This window comes from Pseudophryne corroboree, chromosome 8 (assembly GCF_028390025.1).
Source record: "Pseudophryne corroboree isolate aPseCor3 chromosome 8, aPseCor3.hap2, whole genome shotgun sequence".
In the NCBI taxonomy this organism is placed as follows: Eukaryota; Metazoa; Chordata; class Amphibia; order Anura; family Myobatrachidae; genus Pseudophryne; species Pseudophryne corroboree.
In genome coordinates, this window is record NC_086451.1 from 393,916,955 (window position 1) to 393,944,849 (window position 27,895).

Sequence of the window (27,895 nt, forward strand, 5' to 3'; positions counted from 1 at the left end):
AAAATTATTATATTTTTCTTTTTTTAATTGTTTAAAAATGCAGATTATTCTTAATAATCTTTGTAACCTTTTTGTAACTAAAGCTGTGAAGTATTCTTGAAATTAAATATCTAATTTTAGATATTTAATTTCAAGAATACTTCACAGCTTTAATTTTAGTTCTAATTCTGTGATTCTTATGAACTCAGGGCCCGTGTGGCTCATGTCTACCTACTTTTCTAAGTATTGCAGTGGGTGTGTGTGTGTGTGTGTGTGTGTGTGTGTGTGTGTGTGTGTGTGTGTGTGTGACAGGTAAAGCTGAAGATGCCTGCAATGTTCGTAATATGTTGAAAAGTCTTTGCTGATGGCAGCTAAGGTATTTGATTAATCCCTTGTGTCCAAAAGTGACCCCCACGTCGCATGTGGCAATTCTCAAATTGGCATATTTGTGGAATTGGCTGGCAGCTTCGGGTTTACCCCACCCCCACCTGCTTATCAGTTACCTACTTGGCTGTTGTATAGCAAACCGAAAACAAATTCCTAGTTTACGCAAGTATACCTGGCCAATAAAGCTGATTCTGATTCTGATGCTGTTTTTGTGGCTTCATAGACACATCCCAAAGTCCAGGCAATAGCCATACTATTGTTTTTTTCTACAGTTATATTTTAATTATTTAAAAAAGCAATGCACAAGTGCAGAATGAGAAAACTATACAGAAAAAAATCCTAAAAATATAGTAAGTGCATCTTATACCAGAAATAGCAATATAACTGGAATACAAAATATAAAGGTGAGGTAGATATGGGTTGGGCAGTGGGGTGTGCTATCGGTCGCCTAGGTGCTCAAGGACAAAAAAAGAGGGGGGGAAAAGGACAAAAGAGGCCAAGAATGGGTCATGCCAGGCATGTGAATGGTAGCCAAGCCATATTGACTCCAGGAGAGAGGAAGGACAGAGCACATATAAACCGGCAACAGGAGAAGTAAGGGGAATTTAGGAGGCAGCTAAACATCCAAGGAGTCCAAATCTGCATTAATTTATCAGTTTCGTCAAGAAGGTAGTAGGTAATTTTTTCTATATGGGCTATGAACCAGTTGTAGTATTTGAGAGAGGATATACTTTGAGGGCTCGGCTGTTTTCAGGCTTTAGCCATGAGACACTTGGCAGCTGCAAGAACATGAGAGACCAAGTTTGCCAAGTGCAGGTCAGTTTCTGGGATGGGACAACATAAGAGAAATGTCCATGGGTCTCTCTGAATGCGACAGGGCAAAAGATATAAAAGAAGGGAACAGACTTTATTCCAAAATAGAGAAATTTTGGGATATGTCCACCATATACGTACAGTATGTAAAAATGATTCAACCTGCCCACACTCTCTTCAACACATAGGATAAGCGGAGAGATCGTAGTAGAGATCGAACTACATGCCACAGCAAGCCTAATGACTTCCAAGCTATCCTCATCCGGAAGGGCACCTGTGTCCCTTTCCCATTCACTTTAATGCCTAATTCCTGCGACAAGAGTACCGGATTATTTACTAAGGGTGAAAAGGGCTTCTTGACAGTATATAATAAATAAAAGCATTCAGTCTTGCTAATAAATTTCCCCCGTGACATCTACAATTTTCCAAAAATACAGTAAAATATACATTCTCCTCTACAGTTTACATACCGGTGAACATTATCCTTGTACTTAACTGTAAAGTATATTTTTGTAATGGGCAAAGAAAGCATAATGTGCTGATTCTAATTTATACCGCCTTGACCAACATACACTGATCTTTCCAGTCTCTTTTAGCTCTTTCCCAACTTCCTAAAGCCCTGTAATGTATTTAGGGGGTAATTCAGAGTTGATCGCTACAGCAAATTTGTTAGCAGTTGGGCAAAACCATGTGCACTGCAGGGGGGGCCGATATAACATGTGCAGGGAGAGTAAGATTTGGGTGGGTTATTTTGTTTCTGTGCAGGTAAATACTGGCTGCTTTATTTTTACACTGCAAATTATATTGCAGATTGAACACACCCCACCCAAATCTATCTCTCTCTGCACATGTTAAATCTGCCTCCCCTGCAGTGCACATGGTTTTGCCCAACTGCTAACAAAAATCCTGCTGCGATCAACTTGGAATTACCCCCCATGTGCACTGCAGGGGAGGCAGATATAACATGTGCAGAGAGAGTTAGATTTGGGTGTGGTGTGTTTTAACTCAAATCTAAATTGCAGTGTAAAACTAAAGCAGCCAGTATTTACCCTGCACAGAAACAAAATAACCCACCCAAATCTAACTCACTCTGTACATGTTATACCTGTCCCCCCTGCAGTGCACATGGTTTTGCCCAACTGCTAACAAATTTGCTGCTGCGAACAACTCAGAATTATCCCCATAGGGGGTAATTCCAAGTTGATCACAGCAGGAATTTTATTAGCAGTTGGGCAAAACCATGTGCACTGCAGGGGAGGCAGGTATAACATGTGCAGAGAGAGTCAGCTTTGGGTGTGGTCACTGTGGTGTGTTTAAACTGAAATCTAAATTGGAGTGTAAAAATAAAGCAGCCAGTATTTACCCTGCACAGAAACAAAATAACCCACCCAAATCTAACTCACTCTGTACATGTTATATCTGTCCCCCCTGCAGTGCACATGGTTTTGCCCAACTGCTAACAAAGTTCCTGCTGCGATCAACTCAGAATTACCCCCATGGTTTTGCCCAACTGCTAACAAATTTGCTGCTGCGATCAACTCTGAATTAGGCCCTTAGTAAATTGCATTTTGGCCTGTTAGTAAGATTATCATGTTGTGGATAAAAAACAACATGAACAGTTGTGGTCAAATTCAAAGTTTATATTGATAATGGCAGAGCAAGATTATTATTATTATTATTATTATTATTATTATCCTTTATTTATATGGTGCCACAAGGGTTCCGCAGCGCCCAATTACATAGCACATAAATAATCAAACAGGAAAACAGCAACTTACAGTTGATGACAGTATAGGACAAGTACAGGGTAAATAAACATAGTTACATCAGCAGATGACACTGGAATAAGTATCAGGTGGCAGAAGACTGCTGGAGTTGATGCAGTTGAAGATTATTAAAGTAAGAAAGGATAAGCACATGAGGGAAGAGGGCCCTGCTCGTGAGAGCTTACATTCTAGGGGGGGGGTAGACAGACAGGGGTGACACAGATGGGGTACATAGAGAGTGTAGAACAGAGGGTTAGGATGAGATTTGGCTGGGTTTGGTGAAGTACTCGGTCTTGAGAGCCCGTTTGAAGTTTTGTAGAGAGGTGGAGAGTCTGAGGGGGAGAGGTAGGGAATTCCAGAGAAGTGGTGCAGCACGCGGAAAATCTTGGAGGTAGGAGTGGGAGGAGGTAATCCGTAGGCAGGAAAGTCGTCGTGCATTAGCAGAGCGAAGAGGACGGGTGGGAGTGTAAAGGGAGATAAGATCATAGATGTAGATGGGAGAGGAGTGGGTAAGGGCTTTGTAAGCGAGTGTGAGAAGCTTGAAATGGATTCTGAAAGGGAAGGGGAGCCAGTGAAGGTCTAGTAAGAGAGGAGAGGTGGACATAGTGCATTTGGTGAGGAAAATGAGCCGGGCAGCAGCATTGAGTATAGATTGGAGAGGAGAGAAGTATTTGTCAGGAATGCCAGTCAGGAGGAGATTACAGTAATCCAGTCTGGAGATGACCAGTGAGTGGATAAAAGTCTTAGTAGCATCCTGGGTCAGAAAGGGTCTGATCCTGGAAATATTTTTTAGATGAAAACGGCAGGTTTGTGAGAGGTGCTGAATGTGTGGTTTGAAGGAGAGGGAGGAGTCAAGGATTACTCCAAGACAGCGCACTTGGGGGCTAGAGGAGATAGTAGTGCCATCAATAGATAATGAGATTGTAGGAGGTGAGGTTATGCGGGAGGGAGGGAAGATGATCAGCTCGGTCTTAGACATGTTAAGTTTAAGAAAGCGCTGGGACATCCAGGAAGAGGTAGCAGAGAGACAGTTGGAGATACGAGTGAGGAGAGCAGGGAAGAGGTCTGGAGAGGAAAGATAGATTTGGGTGTCATCAGCATAGAGATGATATTGGAAACCAAAAGAACTAATGAGCTTACCTAGTGAGGATGTATAGAGAGAGAAGATTACAATAAAGTGACAATCAGCATGCACTTACAAGTAAAATTACAAGCGCGCGGTCTGCCCCGAATATGGAAAACAAAAGCCCTTAATATTGCCTATTACAAAAATTTCTCCACCCAAGCTTGGACCAATCATAGCAGGCCTTGAGGCCCATTCCTCCTTATCGAATACCATCTGGTCCTGGCTTGGGCACATGACACAAATCAGCAAGACTAGGGTGACTTAGCAAAGTAAAGCAAGTTCTTGTCACGAACATACATTCCTTGTCAGAAAAACAAACGTCTTTACATAATAATGTCTGTTAAGTATTACATGATATTAAAAAGACAGAATAGATGCTATAAATTGCTTAATTTCCTTAACAATTTTCACCCTTTTGCTAATTTTATTATCACACATATATAAAAACATCACCTAAAAGGTAACAATGGCAGTACTACTAATGCTAAGAAGGTGGTGTGACTGTGACTAGGGATGATATAGCCACAGACGCACCTGGGCCTACCCTGACTCTGTTGCCACACCCCGCAGTCAATTGGTACCTGCAGGTCAAAGTCTTGTCCTTTAGCAGCCGCTTTTTCCGGGCGAATTAGGTCCCCCCAGTACTCTGATGCCCCCAGGTTTTATTATGTGACAAAGTACCAATTGAGACAGGATGTAAGCAATAGGAAGAACTGACTAAGTACTGCCTCGCGGTTGCTATTCTGCTAAGCATTCACACACCTTTATTAAAGCATTCACACACCTATCTATCTAGCTGTAAGAATAATAACACCAGCCGGAGGTATACTAGGGCACAGAGACCACTCGGTGAATTCGCTGGAATCGGAATGACTGACTCGTCGAAATCACTTCTCGGGATAAACTCCCTCTGGGGTGGTGTCCAAACTGTCGAAGTGCACCTGCGGGACCCTCTTTCAGAGATGATGTCTTCCACCCAACTCTTACAACAACTGAGGGGTCTCTCAGAAGAGATGGACAGTTGGGCTAGGCCGTCAGACGGTCACCTCTGTGGCTGTTATCATTCTACCTATTAAGCGAGCGAATCTACATTTTTCCTGAAATGAGAAATACAGCACATTAATAATTTCCATGCGATCAAAAGAAATACAATCAATCCTATCACTACCACTATGGGTTTTATTAAATCTGATAACAGATTGTTAAACCATACACCAATTGACCCCATCCAGGAGAAGGGATTCCATCCCTCCTTGGATATGTCTCTAGCTTGTTTCTGTAATTCCTTTACTTTATTCATGTGCGCTTCTATGGGGTCATGTGAGTCCTCAATCCAGGTACATCATTCCTCCCCTATAACAGCACAAGTTCCTCCCTCCATGGCTAACAAGTAACCGAGAGCCATCCTACTTTGTAGAGTCACCTACCTAATTTGAGCCATTTTCCTCATTGATAGCATGGATGGCACTTGTGGTCTCATTAATTATCCCATCCATAATATTCGCATATTTATTTAACTTATTTGCTAATTCAATTCCCCAGCCTGTCCAGGCAGGGAACCACATCCAGGCTTTATCTGCTGCAGTAAACAATTCTCTCTTGTATCTAGTCTCTCTAGGGCCTGTTTCTATCATATTGGTAAAAGAGATGTTTTCACGCTGTCTTATGGCTGGCGCAACTCTTCCTATAGTGCAGTTCCCCCATGCTCCCATAGGAAGCCATGACTGGGCCCTATTTCCACAAATATAGTATAAGCCTTGCTTCAGTACCCTAGGGATTATCTTACCATGGTTTCCCAACCAGCTCTGAAACCATACCCTATTATTGTGCACTTGGGTCTTACAATCCCAATCATCCTCATCCGTCTGGTTAAGACAAGCACACCTAGGGGCACAAAGAGCTTTCATATTTGCACACCAACATTGATTATTCCAGTTACCATTCACCTTGTCACATAACGTTTCATTGTATTCCATGTTAAACACTAAGGCAGCATTTTTACAATTTGTTTCTCCAACGTATACCTTAGGTAAGTTGACTAGGTGACCTTTTAGTTCGGCTACGTGGTTAATAAACATAGGCCCTATACACATAGTGGGTGGAGAGATTATACCAGCAGTTTCTAAATATATTCCTAGGTCTGAAAGAGCATTGTGAGCAGTGTGATTTATGTCTATTTCAACATTATAGCTATAATCTGTGAGGTTAAGATCGTTCATTGAGATAGGGATACCAATCAAAGGGATTCCTTTATGGTTAGCAGGAACATAAGAACAGATCCAACAGTCAGTGGCGTTCAGCTCCTTAGCTGTCTGCTGATGTAGAAGCCATATAGAGTTCTTTTGCTTTCTCATTTCACCTGCACATACTGATATAAAGCACAAAAAAGCAGGCAAAAAAACAAGAGTATCTTAACAGTCCATTCAGTTCTCTTCTCCCCGGGGGGCCCCATGCTTTTGGGACCAGTTTGCATCATTGACCTGAAAGTTAAATTTCTTACAGTGAGAAACGTGCTTTCCCCTCCACCATGACGGAGGTCGCTGTGGTCAATAGCACCTGGTATGGGCCATCAAATCGGGGTTCCAGATGTGTCTTGTGGATCTGGTAAAGAAGAAAACACTTTGCCATGCAAATTTGTCAGTGGCTTATGAAGCTGAACAACGTAGTCAGTAAGAGAAGCGTACTGTCCATGCAATTTGAGTGGCAGCCTGCCAAACAGTATCTCAAATTATGAAAGTCCATGTAATCCCTTTGGGGTATACCTCATTGCAAAAAGAGTTACTGGTAAATCTTGTACCCATGTAAGTTTTGTTTGCTCACAGATCTTAGCCATTTTTTTTTTAATACGCTATTTGCTCTCTCAACTGTTTCATGTAAACCATACCTGCACACAATTTCAGATATCAATTTCTTTGCTGTTACTGCGGCAGTTACCTTGGCAACAGGCCACGCCTCTATCTACAAGGAGAACATAACCATTCTGTTGCAAATTATTTCAAACACGGTGCAAACCAAATTTATTGACACTAGCAATCATTCCCCCTTTGGAAACATATGAAGGGAGATGTGCACACAATCGACCATCCTCATGTTTCCAAACAATATTTATTTATTTATTTATTTATTTGCAACCAGCCTTCCAACATTTACCAAGTGTTTGGGGACTTGCCTGATTTTGCAGGGTCATTGTATCTATTGACATACTCTCTATTTCTCTTGAGAACACGGGCTGCTCTACTGTCCACCAGATACTCCACTGAGTCAAGAGGCATTTCAGAGGGGGTCAAGTGAACAAAGACATCACCCCCCTACTCTCCGAGTGTTAGGAAACGAGTACTAATATTACAAATTGAGACCCTGGAACTCTGTGGAATGTGTGACAACTGGGAAGTTCCAGTACTCATGCGTGAAGCTGCGGCCAGTATGAATGACCGCAGCAAGACCTATTCTAACCCTAACTCCGTTACTCCTCCCAGTGGTCGGATGGTGCCTGCAGTGCTAGTCTTCTGCCCACGGCAGCCGCGTTTCAATGGGCGTATTAGGTTCGCCCAAACTCCGATGCCCCCCGGTCTTACAAGGTTACAAGGCACCACCTGAGGCTGCGAGTGAGTAAGGGGAAAACTAGCTACAGCTAAGGAGACTAGAAAATGAGAACTAAACAAACAAGTAATGTGCGGCGCTGCCGCCAGTACAAAAACACAAAACTAAGGATAGTGGGAAGACCCACAAAATATGACACTGTAGTTACCAGACTAGTAAACAAAAGTATAGCACTCTAAACAAGTACATAAGAAATCCTGGCATGCAAATAGAAATATAACATAACATACATGAACCAAATGCAAACAGGAATGAACCACTGCTGTGGCTCATAACACCAAGATGACTGGTAACACTGGAAGCCCTCCCTGTTAGGCGCTATCCTACCCCCCTTTTTTGGAGCTGGACAATTTCTTGCAATGTGGCCCCGTTTCCCACAATTGTAGCACTTCACATTTCTGGGCTCCCAATTGTTTCTCCACCTGAACTTACCCCTCTGGGGGTTACCGCATGTCAACAACCATCACCCTCTAGGACCTTTTTCTCCTGTACCTCCTGTATATGTCTTTGGATTGAGCTGCCTAGACTCATTTGTACCAGGCATGAATTGCTCTCTTTCAAGTTAGGCTGAGGCTTGAGGCAAGCGATATTCCTCAGCCATTTCGTCTATCTCACCTTGGGTTATTTTGGGAGTGATGAGAAGCTCACCTTCCACTCCACACAAAACCCTTCCTCCCCCTCTTTCTCATCTGACTGTACCTCCCCTCCTTGCTGATTTTCTCTTCCTGTTCGTGTTTCTAATTTAAAAATACCTTGGGCTTTTTGCTGTCTTTTATAAGATTCTACCATCCACCTACTCCAAGCTGCCTATTCATTTGGCTCAGTGAATTTTGTTTTATTTTTTTGTAGAGGGTTGCCCAGCAGGATAATTCAAAGGTTCCCTCTTTTGGGATCCCACAATCCATCCCCCTAGTCAGCCTGCCCCACTTAGGTTAATGCCGGCTGACCCATTTGCCATATTTCTTACTCATCTCAGACAGAGACACAAATGTTCTCACCTTTTTTGAATGGCGCCAATCTGGTCTCCAGTCCTCCGTTCCTGTCCTGATTCCGTTCCAATCGCTTTCAGATCCCGGGTTTCAGCACCAAATTGTTGTGGATAAAAAACAACATGAACAGTTGTGGTCAAATTCAAAGTTTATATTGATAATGGCAGAGCAAGATTACAATAAAGTGACAATCAGCATGCACTTACAAGTAAAATTACAAGCGCGCGGTCTGCCCCGAATATGGAAAACAAAAGCCCTTAATATTGCCTATTACAAAAATTCCTCCACCCAAGCTTGGACCAATCATAGCAGGCCTTGAGGCCCATTCCTCCTTATCGAATACCATCTGGTCCTGGCTTGGGCACATGACACAAATCAGCAAGACTAGGGTGACTTAGCAAAGTAAAGCAAGTTCTTGTCACGAACATACATTCCTTGTCAGAAAAACAAACGTCTTTACATAATAATGTCTGTTAAGTATTACATGATATTAAAAAGACAGAATAGATGCTATAAATTGCTTAATTTCCTTAACAATCATTAGCTGTTTTTGTTTTCTAGTAATGTGTACCAAGCTATAGATAAATATATGTAAGGAGCACAGATGGTATAATACTACATTTTTGCCTCACAGCACTGAGGTCTTGGGTTTGGTAGGGAACATACTGTAGCTTGCAAAATCCACTGGGATAGGGACTAATGTAAATGTCCAAATATTCCCTGCTTCAGAACATGTGTGCGCTAAATAAATAACTGGTAAAATAGCCACACAGACTATTTTGAGCAAAGTTGGATGAATGGCCCAGTGCAGACACCAGGGACCTGCCCCTTATCTGACCTTTTTTGTGCTGGGCTGATGGAGGAGTCCTGACACCTATCAGCGCTGAGGATCACAGCCACATACTGCCTTTAATTAACAGACAGCTGTACATTATTTCTGATTCACTTCTGTCTGTGAGTTAAAGGCAGCTCACACTCGGTGTAACTGGCACTGTCAGAGTCTGCCTGACCGAGTGTCAAATTTAGGAAAGCACAAGGGGCAGGGGCTCCTCTCAAAGATGCCTTGTCACTCACTGTCTCCCCCTATCAACCTTTGCCTCCCCCTGCATTCAGCTGTCACCCTCTGCCTCCCCTTGCCCAGAGCCAGATTAAAGCTATTTGGGGCCCGGGACACTTCAAAGGAGGGGGCCCCTAACAAAGAGGCAGGCAGATTCATTATATATATATATATATATATATATATATATACACACACACACACACACACACACACACACACACACACGCTTATACAGTATATGTTTACATATATGTGTGTGTATGTATATATATATATATATATATATACACGCACACATACATTACACATACATGTACACATAAATACACAAACACACATCGCAGAGCCAAAAATTACGATTACAAGATAGCCGCAGATTAAAAAACCTACAGACAATACAGCCAGCTTGGTTTTTGCTCGAGGCTGCTGGTGACACAGGAAAGAAAGAGCTCGTTCCTCCATGCACCCTCCGCTGGCTGGGCTCCAGTCCACACTTCTTCCCCACAGCCTGCACGCCCAGCCAATGACTGAGCTGCAGGCTGCTACTTCGTTCACACACCATTGGACAGCTGAGCCGTCGCTCAGCTGTCCTGTACTTCTATGCATCGCCGACGCCACGCTGTTAGGTTGCCAGGCCAACCTATGGGGAGATGGGAGCTCAGCGCTGCAGATCGGTAACAAAGAAAAGGGGGCCCAGGGTACCCCCTTAATCCGGCTCTGCCCTTACCTTCTGTTGCCATTCTCTGCCTCTCCTTGCCTTACGCTCTCACCCTCTGTCACCCACTGCTGTATGGCATATTGTGAACTTGAGTTAGGGTGGGGGGGCCCAAATTATATTTTTGATCCTGAGCCGACCAATCACAAGCTCCGCCACTGATCATGCCCTATATAATTTCACGGCATTACAAACATGGGATGGAAAATGAATATTCCAAGAAAGTCAGTCTGTGTATGGAAGGTACAATAGTTAAGGAGAATGAATAGAATGGATTAAGTTGGGGGGAAGAAGAAAGAGAAAGAGGAAGAAGTGGTCAGTTTGTGTACAACAGCCTATCTTTGGGCCCGATTCAGCATGGAACGCATATACGAATGCGTTCGCATGCTGGGACCTTCTGAAGTGTACGCATGCACAGAAGCCACACTGCATGTGCACACACTGTGAGATGGGGCAGTATCTCACATGTGCGAACGCCTCTGCCTAATTGACAGGCAGAGGTGTTCGTTGGGCGGGAGAGGGCATCGCGTCGGTGTATCAGGGGTGGCGTTGCGACATTGTAGGAGCTCGGTCTGGACAATGCAGATGTGTCTGAACCGTTTGCTGCTCAGCCGTTGCGACCAAAAAGATGGCAGGTAGCCATCTACCTTTGCAGCTAGGCTGCATAGGCAGGAAGCAACCCTAAACATGTGAGTGCATCGCTGTCTTCCGATGCGCTCACATGTCTATGGGGGGGGGGCAGGACCCGGCATGCGGGTCGGACTTGCCTTGTGCTAGGCATCCCTCCGCATGCTAGCAAAAAGAGTTGTAGTTTTGCTACTTAAAGAAAAACTACAATTCAAGCTGAATCGTGCCCGGTATTTGGTTGGTATGTGGGCCTGTCTATATTTATTAGTTTATTTCCATGGGTGTACACTATGTGAGTGTGTGAGAATTATTACTGTATTTCACTATAGGGTCTTTAAATAAAAACATAAAATGTCTATCATAGACTGTTCTTCATTCATGCGCATACACCAACATGCATAAAATAAATAACTGACACTGACACCAGAATAATGCTTGCCAATAAAATTGTCAGCTTTTATTAAACAAATGGTATGGTGGCAAGGAGGGACGGCCTATTTAAATAAAGTCCCTATTTATTCTAACCTTTAAAACCTTTTAACTGTGGCTGACCAAAACACAAGAGGAGGCAAGGGCCCAACTTCAGCCCGGCCTCCATCGCATAACAAGGGGGCTTTAAGGGCCCAATTTCAGCCCAGCCCCCATCACATCACAAGGGGAGGCTTTAAAGGGCCCAATTTCAGTCCAGCCCCTCACACATCACAAGGGGCCATAATGGGCCATTTGCCACCCCTTGTGTTACTTGCTCTTTATCGGGAATACCGTGGCCAACTCTTCACTCAAGGTATTCCCCAACTACCAACCAAAAGGTGCTCAGGTGTGTACCAACTCCACCGGAGACCGAAGCCCACCTGGTCCGATGGAACTCCGGCCCCGTAATGTATCAAACTCCACCACCTTCACATCTCCAGAGCACCTATAAAACTCTTTAAATTACAGCCACAATTTCAGGCCGTCCCAACCCGCCACAGTTTCAACGAAACCCCCGCCACCATGCCTCTACCTTAAAACTCTTCTTACTACTCCTAAACTCCTCCTACCTATCAATAAAATTCCTGACTAAAAACAGCGAACAACAGATCCTCCATAAAAATTTCCATACCCCTCAAATTCACGTGATCGGGCATAGCAGTCCGGGAGTACGAGTGCTCGTATGCCGCTGTGATAGAGCTGGGACCAGCAGATACACGGACACCACAGAGGAGAAAGGGAGAAAGCAGGTCGAGCACTCTCTGGTTGAAAAATCCCCTGGGTCCAAATTGTCCCTAAGAAAACAACAATCTCCACTCAGCAAGACACCCCCGGTAAGAGAGATACGGGAGGGAGGAGAACTTTCTAACACTCGGCAAGGAGTGAACAGTGCTAAGACAAAGCTATAAGGAATAATAGTCCCCGTTATGAAAAGCCCCCGTTAATTGCTACTACGGGTGGTAGGAGGACATTTAATATTGTTCTTAAAGAACACCTGCACTCTCTGGACCCAGTAATTAAGGGACTGCCATTTGGCTATTTAAATATAACCGGAGTGGATGACTAACCACATAAGTGAATAAGACTGCATGCCCGTGATTTTTGAGCAATACTAATTGATTAACAATTGATTTGCAATTTTAACGATCCATTTGTGATTACTGTGTTAAAGTTTTATGAATTGATATTTTATGTCAGTATATGGCCATATATGTTGTTTGTGGAATTAAAGTGATTTGTTTAATTGATTTGTGACTGGACAGCGCTTCCTATTGAAACTTTGGTTTTAATATTTTAGTCCCCTCAAATTCAGATGGACACCATCGGCCATGTAAAGATGAGGGGCAGAAACTAAAATTGAGGGATGTGGGACCACAAACCCCCAATATTCACTAATAGCCCTGCCCACCACAGAATTGATCCGGCGCCTAATCAACTCTATGGCAGCTGGTCTGTCCGCACCTCTCCAAACCATCGTGGGATAATGTCCGACCATCCCACACTCATAAAACATAACCTGTTCTGCAAGCTAACTATGTCCCTAACTATGGTTTTGCGAAGATCCAGATCACTCCTTTTGGTCAAATCACTTCCAGCAGCATGGAACACCACCCTCAGCCAGAGCCGACCATAGGCATAGACAAACTAGGCAATTTCCTATGGCATTTGGTATGCCTAGGGGCATCAGCAGCTTCTGCTGATTAAAATGATATGCGGCATGTCTATATTCTGTGTGTAGCATTTCATATGCAGATACAGCCACAGTTTCACTCATATAGGCATGCTGCATATCATTTTAATCAGCAGAAGCTGCTTGTGCATGCTAGCCACATAGCAATGCAAATAAGATGCATTTTCATTAAAAAAAATGTGCTCAACGTTAGCATTGAGGCAAGATTTAAGAGGACACATCTGTATCCAAGCAGATGCAGAGGTCACAGTGTTAGTGGCAGTGTGAGTGCTGTGTGCATGTGAGTGGGTTGGTTGTGCAGTAGTGATCAGAATATGTTTAAGGAGCATTATGTGTGTCATGTAAAAATGCATTAATAATGTGCAACATATGTGTAAGGGGCACTATGTGTGCCATTATGTGTATAAGGGCATTAACAATGTGCGGCATATGTGTAACAGGGTACTACTGTATGTGTGTCATTATGTGTATAGGGGCACTAATAATGTGCAGCAAATGTGTAGGGGGCACTATGTGTGTCATGATGTGTATAAGGGCATTAATAATGTGCGCCATATGTGTAAGGGACATTATGTGTAAAAGGGCATTAATAAAGGTTATCATAATGTGTAAGGCGCATTATGTTTATAAGGACATTAATAATGTGTCTCATATGTGTAAGGGGCATTACTGTCTGAAATTATGTGTATAAATGCATTACTAATGTGTGGCATTATGTGTATAAGGTGCTCTACTATGTGGCCTTGCATATAGAAAGGGCACTACTGTGTCATCTAATGTGAATAAAGAGCAATAGGGTGTGGTGCCTTGTGAATAAGGAGCAATTCAGTGTGATGTAATGTGAATAAGGGGCTCTACTGTGAGGTGTAACGTTTATAAGGTAAAGTGATACTACTGTGGGATGTAATATGAATTATGGACACTATCGCATGATCAAATGTGAATAAAGTGGCAGTACTGTGTGGTGTAATTGGAATTGGGGTTACTATTGTGTGGCAATGCCCAATCCCAGCTAGAAGATGCCCGTTTTTGGGCTGTGCTCCAAATGTGCGAACTGTTCCTATTTAAAATATAGTGAGTACAAGGACTGCTATGGGTGGGGGGTGATGGTGCTGGGAAAGAGGTGCAAGGTCAGAGGCAGAACCAGCGGTGGTGCTAGGGGGCACCAGCCAAAATCTTGCCTAGGGCATCATATTGGTTAGGGCCGGCTCTGCCCTCAGCGGGTATCCCGACTTCTCCAACTGCTGCCAAAATAGGGGCATGACTTGATCCCAGCGAAGTCCCCTCACACCGATCCATCTGACAAGATTAGCCTCAGGGGACTGAAGGCACTCCACACCAGATCTTTCACCATAGTAAACGTATGAGTGCCCAATGATCCATATCGGACACTCATCCAAGCGCAAATCTGAAAGTACAAAAACCATTCACAAAACCTTATCATACAAAAAACCCCTTAACACAAAAAACTCTTGAAGCAACATTACCCAAAAACATCCCATTATAAACTTACTAAAATAGGGTTTTGTTTTTTTTAAATAGTTTAATTTGGCCTCTAAGGTGATAATTTTTTAAGCGGGGATGAAAAGGGAATGGGTATGAGGGATCAGACTTGACGAGAGGCGAAAAACACACCTGCCAAGCGGGTATGAACCCCAAGGCTTAAGGCACTTGACAGGATAAAAAATTTCTCAAGACCCCCAAATATGGAGAGTGGCTGAAACCTCAAGTCTGATTTTTAATCCAACAGGTCAAAACCTGATATATTTCCGAAATACATCAGACTTCCACCTCCCCAGAGCTCTAATTTGCCCTCTCGAACAGCCTTCAGCGGCTGCTGTTGTCGCTGCACCTATCCGAAACTAATGGGTACCATATCTCGATACCGGCAAACCCATCATGCAAATACAACGTTCCAGCACCTGGGACAACTGGGACTGTGATCTATTAATTATATAACCCTTAGGAGGCTATATTTTATATTGAAAGGCTGTTGATTGTTTTATTTGATGCATATTGTAGGAGAATATTTATAACAATATAACTATATGAGCCATTATTACAATTGTTGCTTTTTAATAAGGTGTATTTGTTGTATTGAAACTGTATCCACTGTGCACAGTTGTGTTTCAAATAAGTATTACAAAGACAAAAGTAGTCTTTGGAATACTATGATGTCCACTGGTTATTGTCGGATCTATTATTTATAGAGACCCTTAGGATTGGTTTTAAATGTGAATGTATATAATTTTGGTGATTTTAAATATTTAAAAATAAAATATTCCTTAACACTGGACAGCACTTTCAATATATTCTTTTTGCTTGCTGTTCTATGTAAATATTGGGATTCAACACCCCAATTATTTGAGGGCAGCAGTCCGTTTTAAGAGGAATTGAACTAATGGTAAAGGTTCTGTGGGAATCAGATAATTGACACACACAATTCAGTTTAGCGCTTTCTTACTATTTTGGTATTTTGTATTAAAACTTACTGTACATCAGAGTTTTCGTTCCTATCTAAAACCAAAAGTTTCTAATATCCTTATAAATGAGAGCACATTATTCCATTAATGGTTCACTATTTTATATTATTATCCAGATATGACATTCAGTAATGGAGAGAAGTGGAAGGAGCTGAGACATTTTACCCTTTTAACACTGAGTAATTTTGGGATGGGGAAACGTAGCATTGAGGAGCGGATAAAGGAGGAGGCCGGGTATCTCATTGATGTTCTCAGAAAAACAAATGGTAATGTATATGAACACAATACTCTATATAGAGGGTCGATTAATTGACTCTTTATACGAATAAAAAATGATAGAGAAGGCAGTTGCCCTTTGTAACAAGGGGGTTAATTCCAAGTTGATCGCAGCAGGAATTTTTTTAGCAGTTGGGCAAAACCATGTGCACTGCAGGGGAGGCAGATATAACATGTGCAGAGAGAGTTAGATTTGGGTGTGGTGTGTTCAAACTCAAATCTAATTTGCAGTGTAAAGATAAAGCAGCCAGTATTTACCCTGCACAGAAACAAAATAACCCACCCAAATCTAACTCTTTCTGCACATGTTATATCTGCTTCCTCTGCAGTGCACATGGTTTTGCCCAATTGCTAACAAAATTCCTGCTGCGATCAACTTGGAATTACCCCCAAGGTACATTGCATTTTTTATTAAATTGAATACATATTAATATTAATTCATAGTGGTGCAAATAGTCCACCAGCTTCAGTCACCAGGTTAACAGGATCTTCATAATACTATTGTGGTCTGTTGTAATATTTAGACAGTTGTATTATTGATAGACTACTGGTCTAGGGTTGGCCTAGACCAGTAGTTCTCAAACTCGGTCCTCAGGACCCCACACAGTTTACGTTTTCCAGTTCACCTAGCAGGTGCACTGGTGTATTCATTGCTCAATTATACATTTCAAAAGATCCACAGGTGGAGCTGATTATTTCACTTGTGATTCTGTGAGGAGACCTGGACTGAGTTTGAGAACTTGTGGCCTAGATTGACCACTTCAAAATTGCTACACATGGACAGGTAAGATTTGGCTCATTAATAGATTATATATGGCTCTAAACTTTAACAGTGACTAGTGGCACTTGAGAAGTAATAGTGACTTTGTTGAAATACATTTTGGGAACTCAAAGAAGGGTTAATAAAAGCTGTCACAATAAGAAAGTCTTGAGACCTCATCTTCCACTAAAGTCATTAGTACCTTACATTGACAATATGGTTTTGGCAATACTATTACTTGTTACGATATCCACATTAAACCTTTCCATATCTGAAATACAGAATAGCAAATGTAAAAGTTCAAAATTGCACCTTGTATATTTGAATTAAAGCACCTACCCCTTAGGGCAACTTTGGCTTACTCAGACTCTCTGGGGTATATTTATTAACTTTCGGTTTTGGGTTGGATTTTTCCATCAGTTTTGCAAACCATCCATTTAATACAGGCAAAACCGACCAAAAGCCCAACTTTACAATGCTTTAGAACATCGGATCAACATTTACAAAAGGTCATTTTTAAAACCAAACAAAAAATTATGCCAAAAAGACAGGAAACCTGCACAAACAATACACCTGCTATTGGCTGTTAAGTTTGGGAGAAGCACTGAACAGATCACTATGATCTGTAATGGGTACAGCTAGGGGCATAGCCAGAACTTTGTGGGTCCCATAGCAACACTTTGAAGGGACCCCTGTCCCAATGCTTCTAGGGAGACAGCTATCCTTCGCAGTTGTTAATTTTATGCCTCATAATAGTGCCCTAGTGCGTAGTTGCCGATTCCATGGGTGCTCCTTGGCCCGAACACCCACGCAAAATAATGAGCACCCATGGGTGCCCACTGCAGCACTTTTCCCCTGTCCCGAGTGCTCCCCCTCCTCCCTGTCATAGTACTCCTCTCGGGGGGCGGAGTTTCGTGTTGTGAAGCGGAGTACTATGACAGGGAGGAGGAGGGAGCGGGTGGACAGGGGAGCTGGTGGGGGCTGGCTGTACACACCCCTGACAACAAGCATTACCCCATGCAAATAGCATTACACACCCCTAGCAACTAGCATTACACACCCCTGGCAACTAGCATTACCCCTGTCAACGAGCATTACACATCCCTGGCAACTAGCATTACCCCTGTCAACTAGCATTACACACCCCTGGCAATGAGTATTACCCCTGGCAATGAGCATTTCCCATGGCAACGAGCATGCCACCCATTCCAGAGCATGAAATCCCTGGCAACAGGCAAGACACCCAGCCCATGAAACCCCTGGCAATGAGCATGACACCCAGCGCATGAAATCCCTGGCAACGAACATGAAACTTAGCACGTGAAGCCCTTGGCAACAAGCAGGTAATTTAAAGGTAATCAGAAACTTTACTGTATTGCATTGTGGTGTGTGGCGTAATATGGTGCAAGGGGCATTACTGTGTGGGGCTTAATATGGTGGAATTTATATTTTTCTCTGTTGTGGTCGAGTACTGTTGGTGAAGGGTCAAATACTGGGGTGTAAGGTAGTCTTTTCCTGCAAGGTCACACCCATTTTAACGGGCGTCACAGGCTTGAGCACCCACCAGCAAAAACATAAATTGGCACCTCTTCTCTAGTGTAGTTAATTTTTTAACCATAGTAGTGCTGTAGTTAATGTTATGCCCCATCATAGTGCCCTAGCTTATTTTGCCAACCATAATAATGCCCTAGTTCATATTATGTGACATTGAAGGGCAGCCAGTACACATTATGCAACATAGTACCCCTAATTCACATTATGACATACAGTGTACCCAGTTCATATTATGCCTAGAGATGAGCGCCTGAAATTTTTCGGGTTTTGTGTTTTGGTTTTGTGTTCGGTTCCGCGGCCGTGTTTTGGGTTCGAACGCGTTTTGGCAAAACCTCACCGAATTATTTTTGTCGGATTCGGGTGTGTTTTGGATTCGGGTGTTTTTTTCCAAAAACACTAAAAAACAGCTTAAATCATAGAATTTGGGGGTCATTTTGATCCCAAAGTATTATTAACCTCAAAAACCATAATTTACACTCATTTTCAGTCTATTCTGAATACCTCACACCTCACAATATTATTTTTAGTCCTAAAATTTGCACCGAGGTCGCTGTGTGAGTAAGATAAGCGACCCTAGTGGCCGACACAAACACCGGGCCCATCTAGGAGTGGCACTGCAGTGTCACGCAGGATGTCCCTTCCAAAAAACCCTCCCCAAACAGCACATGACGCAAAGAAAAAAAGAGGCGCAATGAGGTAGCTGTGTGAGTAAGATTAGTGACCCTAGTGGCCGACACAAACACCGGGCCCATCTAGGAGTGGCACTGCAGTGTCACGCAGGATGGCCCTTCCAAAAAACCCTCCCCAAACAGCACATGACGCAAAGAAAAAAAGAGGCGCAATGAGGTAGCTGACTGTGTGAGTAAGATTAGCGACCCTAGTGGCCGACACAAACACCGGGCCCATCTAGGAGTGGCACTGCAGTATGTATGTATAAAGAAAGAAAAAAAAACCACGGTTAGGTGGTATATACAATTATGGACGGGCTGCCGAGTGCCGACACAGAGGTAGCCACAGCCGTGAACTACCGCACTGTACTGTGTCTGCTGCTAATATATAGACTGGTTGATAAAGAGATAGTATACTCGTAACTAGTATGTATGTATAAAGAAAGAAAAAAAAACCACGGTTAGGTCACTGGTATATACAATTATGGACGGGCTGCCGAGTGCCGACACAGAGGTAGCCACAGCCGTGAACTACCGCACTGTACACTGGTTGATAAAGAGATAGTAGTATACTCGTAACAACTAGTATGACGACGGTATAAAGAATGAAAAAAAAACCACGGTTAGGTGGTATATAATACAATTATGGTTGGACGGACTGCCTGCCGAGTGCCGACACAGAGGTAGCCACAGCCGTGAACTACCGCACTGTACACTGGTTGATAAAGAGATAGTAGTATACTCGTAACAACTAGTATGACGACGGTATAAAGAATGAAAAAAAAACCACGGTTAGGTGGTATATAATACAATTATGGTTGGACGGACTGCCTGCCGAGTGCCGACACAGAGGTAGCCACAGCCGTGAACTACCGCACTGTACACTGGTTGATAAAGAGATAGTAGTATACTCGTAACAACTAGTATGACGACGGTATAAAGAACGAAAAAAAAACCACGGTTAGGTGGTATATATTATAATACAATTATGGATGGACGGACTGCCTGCCGAGTTCCGACACAGAGGTAGCCACAGCCGTGAACTACCGCACTGTACACTGGTTGATAAAGAGATAGTAGTATACTCGTAACAACTAGTATGACGACGGTATAAAGAACGAAAAAAAAACCACGGTTAGGTGGTATATATTATAATACAATTATGGATGGACGGACTGCCTGCCGAGTTCCGACACAGAGGTAGCCACAGCCGTGAACTACCGCACTGTACACTGGTTGATAAAGAGATAGTAGTATACTCGTAACAACTAGTATGACTGACTATGACGGTATAAAGAATGAAAAAAAAACCACGGTTAGGTGGTATATATTATAATAATACAATTATGGATGGACGGACTGCCTGCCGAGTTCCGACACAGAGGTAGCCACAGCCGTGAACTACCGCACTGTACACTGGTTGATAAAGAGATAGTAGTATACTCGTAACAACTAGTATGACTGACTATGACGGTATAAAGAATGAAAAAAAAACCACGGTTAGGTGGTATATATTATAATACAATTATGGATGGACGGACTGCCTGCCGACTGCCGACACAGAGGTAGCCACAGCCGTGAACTACCGCACTGTACACTGGTTGATAAAGAGATAGTAGTATACTCGTAACAACTAGTATGACACTATGACGGTATAAAGAATGAAAAAAAAACCACGGTTAGGTGGTATATATTATAATACAATTATGGATGGACGGACTGCCTGCCGACTGCCGACACAGAGGTAGCCACAGCCGTGAACTACCGCACTGTACACTGGTTGATAAAGAGATAGTAGTATACTCGTAACAACTAGTATGACTGACTATGACGGTATAAAGAATGAAAAAAAAACCACGGTTAGGTGGTATATATTATAATAATACAATTATGGATGGACGGACTGCCTGCCGAGTTCCGACACAGAGGTAGCCACAGCCGTGAACTACCGCACTGTACACTGGTTGATAAAGAGATAGTAGTATACTCGTAACAACTAGTATGACTATGACGACGGTATAAAGAAAGAAAAAAAAATACCACGGTTAGGTGGTATATAATTATACAATTATGGATGGACGGACTGCCTGCCGAGTGCCGACTGCCGACACAGAGGTAGCCACAGCCGTGAACTACCGCACTGTACTGTGTCTGCTGCTAATATAGACTGGTTGATAAAGAGATAGTATACAACAATATACTACTATACTGGTGGTCAGGCACTGGTCACCACTAGTCACACTGGCAGTGGCACTCCTGCAGCAAAAGTGTGCACTGTTTAATTTTAAATTAATATAATATTATGTACTCCTTGCTCCTGCTATAACAACCTGCAGTGCTCCCCAGTCTCCCCCACAATTATTATAAGCTTTTATACATTGATGTGCAGCACACTGGGCTGAGCTGAGTGCACACAGACTGAGTCACACTGTGTGACTGCTGTGTATCGTTTTTTTCAGGCAGAGAACGGATATAGCAGAGAACGGATATATTAAATAAAAGTTAACTTAACAACAACTGCACTGGTCACTGTGGTAAACTCTGTCTGCACAATCTCTCTCTCTCTCTCTCTCTTCTAATCTATTCTAATGGAGAGGACGCCAGCCACGTCCTCTCCCTATCAATCTCAATGCACGTGTGAAAATGGCGGCGACGCGCGGCTCCTTATATAGAATCCGAGTCTCGCGAGAATCCGACAGCGTCATGATGACGTTCGGGCGCGCTCGGGTTAACCGAGCAAGGCGGGAAGATCCGAGTCGCTCGGACCCGTGAAAAAAAAAGTGAAGTTCGTGCGGGTTCGGATTCAAAGAAACCGAACCCGCTCATCTCTAATTATGCCTTCGCCTCATTTTGTGTCACATTATAGTGACCCATTTCATATTACAGTATGTAACATTATATAACCCTCCTGTTCATTGTATACCACATTACAATGAGCAGGTCCAGGGACGTACCTAGATATATTGTAGGTGCTAGGGCAAAAGTTTGTGAAGCCCCTATATATGACCCATTGGTGAAAAATGTACATAACACTTGTAACTGATAGGTCAGAGCTGGGAGGGTCCCTCCCAGCTCTGGGCCCCATAGCAGCTGCACTCCCAGCACCTATGGTATCCACGCTGGTTGGATAGATTGGAGCACAAATTTAGATGCATGCTATAATAAATGTAAGGGGCATCCTTAACAGTGACTGGGAGGTACAGGTATGGTGGCTAAAAAGATGCATGGTCATGTTGCATGTTATAGTAGTGTCGCTGAAAGTGGTTGCATAGCTGAACTGCTCACATAGATGATAAAGCAGAAAGCGCTGGCAAGCTGTACATTAAAAAGGTTTTATTTTAGTTCAAAGTATATAAAACATATACCGGCTGATCATAAAATTACATCAACTTCATTAAGCAAATCACAAATATTTCACACTAGGTGATTCATCGCGCCCTACGGGCGCTCTTCACACCGTTGCAAGGGGCTACGCCCCTTTAACCCCTGAACGCCTTTCCAGCGTTCAATATTTGTATTATATGGAGTATTACCATTGCACGACGAAAGGGTGTCCGATGGTGAAGGGGGGCGTAGTCCCTTGCGATGGGGAGGGGGTGGGGGATTGGGTACCATGGATGGGGGAGCGGTCCGGATGCGCTGCAGTTGGGGGAGGGGCAGCTGTCGCAGATGGGGGAGGGGTTCCTGAGGCGCTGCGGGTGGGGAAGGGGGGGTTCTGCGGGTGGGGTAGGGGGTCCAGAGTTTGCTGCGGGTTGGGGAGGGGCGGGTGTAAGGGTGCCGCGGATGGGGGAGGGAGTCTGGGGCGCTGCGGGTGTGGGAAGGGCCAGGTGTGGGGGTGCCGCTGGTGGGGGAAGGGCGGGTGTGGGAGTATAATGGGGTATATATAATGGGGTGGGGTGCACTTTGGGGGTATATATAATGGGGTGAGGTACACTGTGGGGGAGTATATATAATGGGGATGGGTACACGTTGGGGGCTATATATAATGGGGATGGGTACACGTTGGGGGGTATATATAATGGGGATGGGTACACTGGGGGGTATATATAATGGGGATGGGTTATGTATAATGGGGCCCTCACCTTCCCTGGCTAGCTTGCCTCTCTCCATCCCGCTGGTCGGAGCTTCTCCTCCTCGGCCCCCACAGGCAGGTGGCGCCGGAGCTGTCACTGGGTCCGTCCAGGGACCGGCATGAGGCCTACACTGCCGCCCAGCCTAGAGTCTGAGGATGCAGCCGGGTGCAGCGGGAAACACGGAGTGGGGGCCGTCTGGTCTGGGAGAGGAGAGGAGTCAGCGGGGAGAGCGGTATCCAGGGCACAGGGACCACTGAACTGCCCCCACCCGGGGCATATACAGGGGGCAGCCAGTCCTATACATAGCCCCATACTCCGAGGGTTACATTGCCACTAGTACCGCATGCTGGGGCTTATAGCATGGACATGCGGTGAGGTATTTGACCAGATATTTGCCAAGATCTGTGACTCATTTCGTAATGCTGTGTGACTCCGGCCAGCATTATACACTGAGTCACAGATCTGGGCAAATGTATAGGAGATGTGGGGGGGGGGGGGGTAGATGTATGTACAGCAGGTACATATATATATATATATATGGGTAGATGTGTGTACAGCAGGTATATAGATGTGTGGAGGGAGTACATAGGGCAGGTATATATGAGTGGGGGGTATATAGGGCAGGCATAGGTAGGTATGAGTGTACAGCAGGTATATATGTGTGTATGGCGGGGGTACACAGGGCAGGCAGGTATGTGTGTGTGTGTGTGTGTGTGTGTGTGTGTGTGTATGTGTGGGTATGATGTGTGTACAGCAGGTATATATGTGTGTGTGGAGGGGTAGATGTGTGTACAGCAGGTGTATTGATATGTGTGGGGGGTAGATGTGTGTACAGCAGGTATATATGTGTGTGTGTGGGGGGGGTAGATGTGTGTACAGCAGGTATATATATATATATATATATATATATTTATGTGTGTGTGTGTGTGTGTGTGTGTGGGGGGGGGGGGGGGTAGATGTGTGTACAGCAAATATATATGTGTGGAGGGGTAGATGTGTGTACAGCAGGTATATGTGTGTGTGTGTGTGTGTGTGTGTGTGTGTGTGTGTGTGTGTGTGTGTGTGTAGATGTTTGTACAGCAAGTATTTAGGTGTGTGTGTGGGGGGGGGGGGGGTAGATGTGTGTACAGCAGGTATGTGACACCTGCCTAGGTAGGTACGGTATCCAGGCGGTATGTCCGGCCCCTTTCTACAATACTAAATTCCCAACTGGTGTCTGGGACAATCGACTTCACACTGCGAAATAATGAACTTTTTATTACACTGGAACGAAGAACCTCAGGAGTCGTTGATCCTATAATTACTTAAATGCTTTTAGTTAAACGGTGTAACTTTCACTCCACTATCGTATCTCTAAATAAAACATTTGACATTAGACGGTATACACTGCACGTTATTACACAATCAGTACAATTTCAGTTACCTTTGCCCTGCACGGTACCGTGTATAACCCAACTAGTTCACCCTTAAAGTTCAGCTGATCAATGTAGCATTGGTGCACAATGGGTACCTTATCCTGACTAGTTCCACGGTCTATATCTAGAAATGTGGCTAGTCACTGTGAGAGTCGGGGAGGTGAGTAGTAGACTCAGCGTGGAGGTGTTACATCACGGTTCAACAGGGGACTTAATCTGTTGGTTAACGGCTAACCTTATCAGGCAAATCCGAGTACAGAAATTAATTGTTCCCGACTGGCATGCGGTCCACCCTACGGGTTAGTGCTGATTCTGAGGGAAGATTACTCTGTGCCGGTGAGTCCGTTAGCTTATCCTTGTACCTAGTCTGTAGCCGCTCTTGCTGACTCAAGCCTTGCAGCTGATACTTTGTATACCTCTTTCTACCGCTGTGCAACTATTCTGTCGCTTTATAACACTGTGTTAGCTGTCCGTAGAAGGGTTATCATTTTCCAATAATCGGGGATACTGAAGTAGTATGATGCAGCTCAAAAACTCTTTGCCTCTGTTACGTGGGATGAAGCTATAGCTGTCCATAGGAGAGTGCTATATGGCCAGTTCAGTACAGGGACCTGGGAGAGAGTTCCTATGCAGCGCTCTATTGCTTGACCATGCCTACTGGTTTAAACTGGTGTAGGCACAATCATGACAGGCTGTGCGACATGCGGCTTTCACTAACCTAGTCCTGCTGTCTGTGTAGCTCTTTTTAGACTTTTACTGAGTGGCTCTCACACACAGCTGCTCTCAGTGGCACCTCCATTTTCTGACTGGAATTTTCCACTGCCAGAGATGCCCTCCTCTCTCACAGCTACCTCAGACTGTGTCCTGACCAACTGTCATCCCTCCAACTGTCCCTGGTCATGTGACCTGCCCCTGACCTCCAGAGCTGCTGCCAAGGCTGCTGGGAAATATCTGCTTGTATAATCAAATGTACATACTCTGTAGCGTGCCACACGTAATACCTCATATAGCAGGGTATTACAGGTATATATGTGTGTGTGTGGGGGGGTAGATGTGTGTACAGCAGGTATATATGTATGTGTGTGTGGAGGGATAGCATAGGTATATGTGTGTGCGGATACATAGGGCAGGTATATATGAGTGGGGGGTATATAGGGCAGGCATAGGTAGGTGTGAGTGTACAGCAGATATATATGTGTGGGGAGTAGATGAGTGTACAGCAGGAATATAGATGTGTGGAGGGAGTATAGAGGGCAGGTATATTTGAGTGGGGGGTATATAGGGCAGGCATAGGTAGGTATGAGTGTACAGCAGGTATATATATGTGTGTGTGTGTGTGTGTGTGTGTGTGTGTGTGTGTGTGTGTAGATTTGTGTACAGTAGGTATATATATATATATATATATATGTGTGGAGGGGCAGATGTGTGTACAGCAGGTATATATGTGTGTGGGGAGGATAGATGTGTGTACATCAGGTATATATATATATATATATATATATGTGTGTGTGTGTGGAGGGGTAGATGTGTGTACAGCAGGTATATATATGTGTGCGGGGAGTAGATGTGTGTACAGCAGGCATATATATGTGTGAGGGGGTAGATGTGTGTACAGCAGGTATATATATATATATATATAATGTAGGGGGGGTAGATGTGTGTACAGCAGGTATATATATGTGTGTGTGGGGTGGGTGTGTGTACAGCAGGTATATACTGTATGTGTGTATGGAGGGAGTACATAGGGCAGGTACAGGTATATACACTGAGTGTGGCACGGGGAGGGGAGGAAGTGCTGCAGCCGCTGTGTATTGCGGGTCACTTGCTTGTCTCCGTGTCTCCCTCTTCCGGCGCCGGTTCCCCGCTCTCATCCTCCCCGGGCGGCTCCGTCCTCCGCTGCCGCCGCCTCACACTGACTGGCCAAGCCTCCCACAGCCCCAGCCCGTTACCGTCTTCCTCCTCCAGCCAATCACACAGTGGCCAGTTGACTGCCGCCACGCCCCGCCGACCGGTGATTGGCTAACAGCTCTGAGTGATCACAACCCCTTCTCAGACACTCCGACAATCACACAGCCCCGCCCTAACCATTGGTTCTACTCTATAACATAGGCACCTCCTCTCAGCAAATGACACACATAAAGGGCCAGAAGACACGCCCAGATCAGCCATGTGTCTGCTTTTTCCTCCTATACAGTATATTAGCCCAGATCTGTGACTCTGACTCCGCCCAGCATTGTGACTCCACCCAGCGTTAGCAAATGATTCACAAAGTCACAGATCTGGGCTAATATATAGGAGATAAATGCTATTGTTATGCATGTGCTTTCTAGTTCACAGTGAACACATGCTTAAATTCGCAACCTGCATCCACTTACACATCCTATAGCAGTGATAGTTCAACAACAGCTGGGGATATATTTACTAAGCTCCCAATTTTGACCGATTTTGTGGTTTTTTTTCAGTGTCATCTCGGGAATTTACTAAACTGAAATCTCGGCAGTGATGAGGGCATTCGTATTTTTTTTGAAGGCAGAGAAAAAAAATACGAATGAATACACCATCGGTCAAACACGCCTGTTATTTGATACAACTCGGTAATTTCCTAAAAATCGTATTCACAATCACTGCCGGTAATAGCCAAACACTGCCGTGAAAAAGTACAAATTGGAGAAAAAAAGCAGTTTTCAAATAGACCTGCTTTTGTTCCCCGTATTCTGATAGGCATGCACGGATCAGTGAGATCTGTGCATGTTTATCTTTGGGAAGGGGTGTGAAATTGTTAAAAATCCCCCCAAAAAATTGCGTGGGGTCCCCCCTCCTAAGCATAACCTGCCTCGGGCTCTTTGAGCCGGTCCTGGTTCTAAAAATACAGGGGAAAAAATGACTGGGGTTCCCCCATATTTAAATAACCAGCACCGGGCTCTGCGCCTGGTCCTGGTGCACAAAATACGGGGGACAAAAAACGTAGGGATCCCCGTATTTTTTACACCAGCACCGGGCTCCACTAGTCAGAGACATAATGCCACAGCCGGGGGACACTTTTATATTGGTCCCTGCGGCCCTGGCATTAAATCCCCAACTAGTCACCCCTGGCCGGGGTACCCTGGAGGAGTGGGGACCCCTTAAATCAAGGGGTCCCCCCCTCCAGCCACCCAATTACCAGGGGTGACGCCCGAGGCTGCCCCCCCCCATCCGTGGGCGGTGGATGGGAGGCTGATAGCCTGTTGTGTAAAAAAAGAATATTGTTTTTTGTAGCAGAACTACAAGTCCCAGCAAGCCTCCCCCGCAAGCTGGTACTTGGAGAACCACAAGTACCAGCATGCGGGGGGAAATGGGCCCACTGGTACCTGTAGTTCTACTACAAAAAAATACCCAAATAAAAACAAAACACAGACACCGTGAAAGTAAAAGTTTAATGCACATACATGTACATACATACATAC

The 27,895-nt window shown here is 44.3% G+C and overlaps 1 protein-coding gene across 3 annotated transcripts in view; it reads left to right on the plus strand.

The window, feature by feature from the left end:
* Positions 1–27,895, plus strand: part of LOC134949254 (cytochrome P450 2F2-like) — a 272,832-nt gene that overhangs the window by 114,127 nt on the left and 130,810 nt on the right. For all 3 annotated transcript variants that reach the window (XM_063937735.1, XM_063937734.1, XM_063937736.1), the window contains exon 7: positions 15,823–15,972. In XM_063937735.1, coding sequence (XP_063793805.1) covers positions 15,823–15,972 — 150 coding nt within the window. The remainder of the gene's footprint in view (positions 1–15,822; positions 15,973–27,895) is intronic.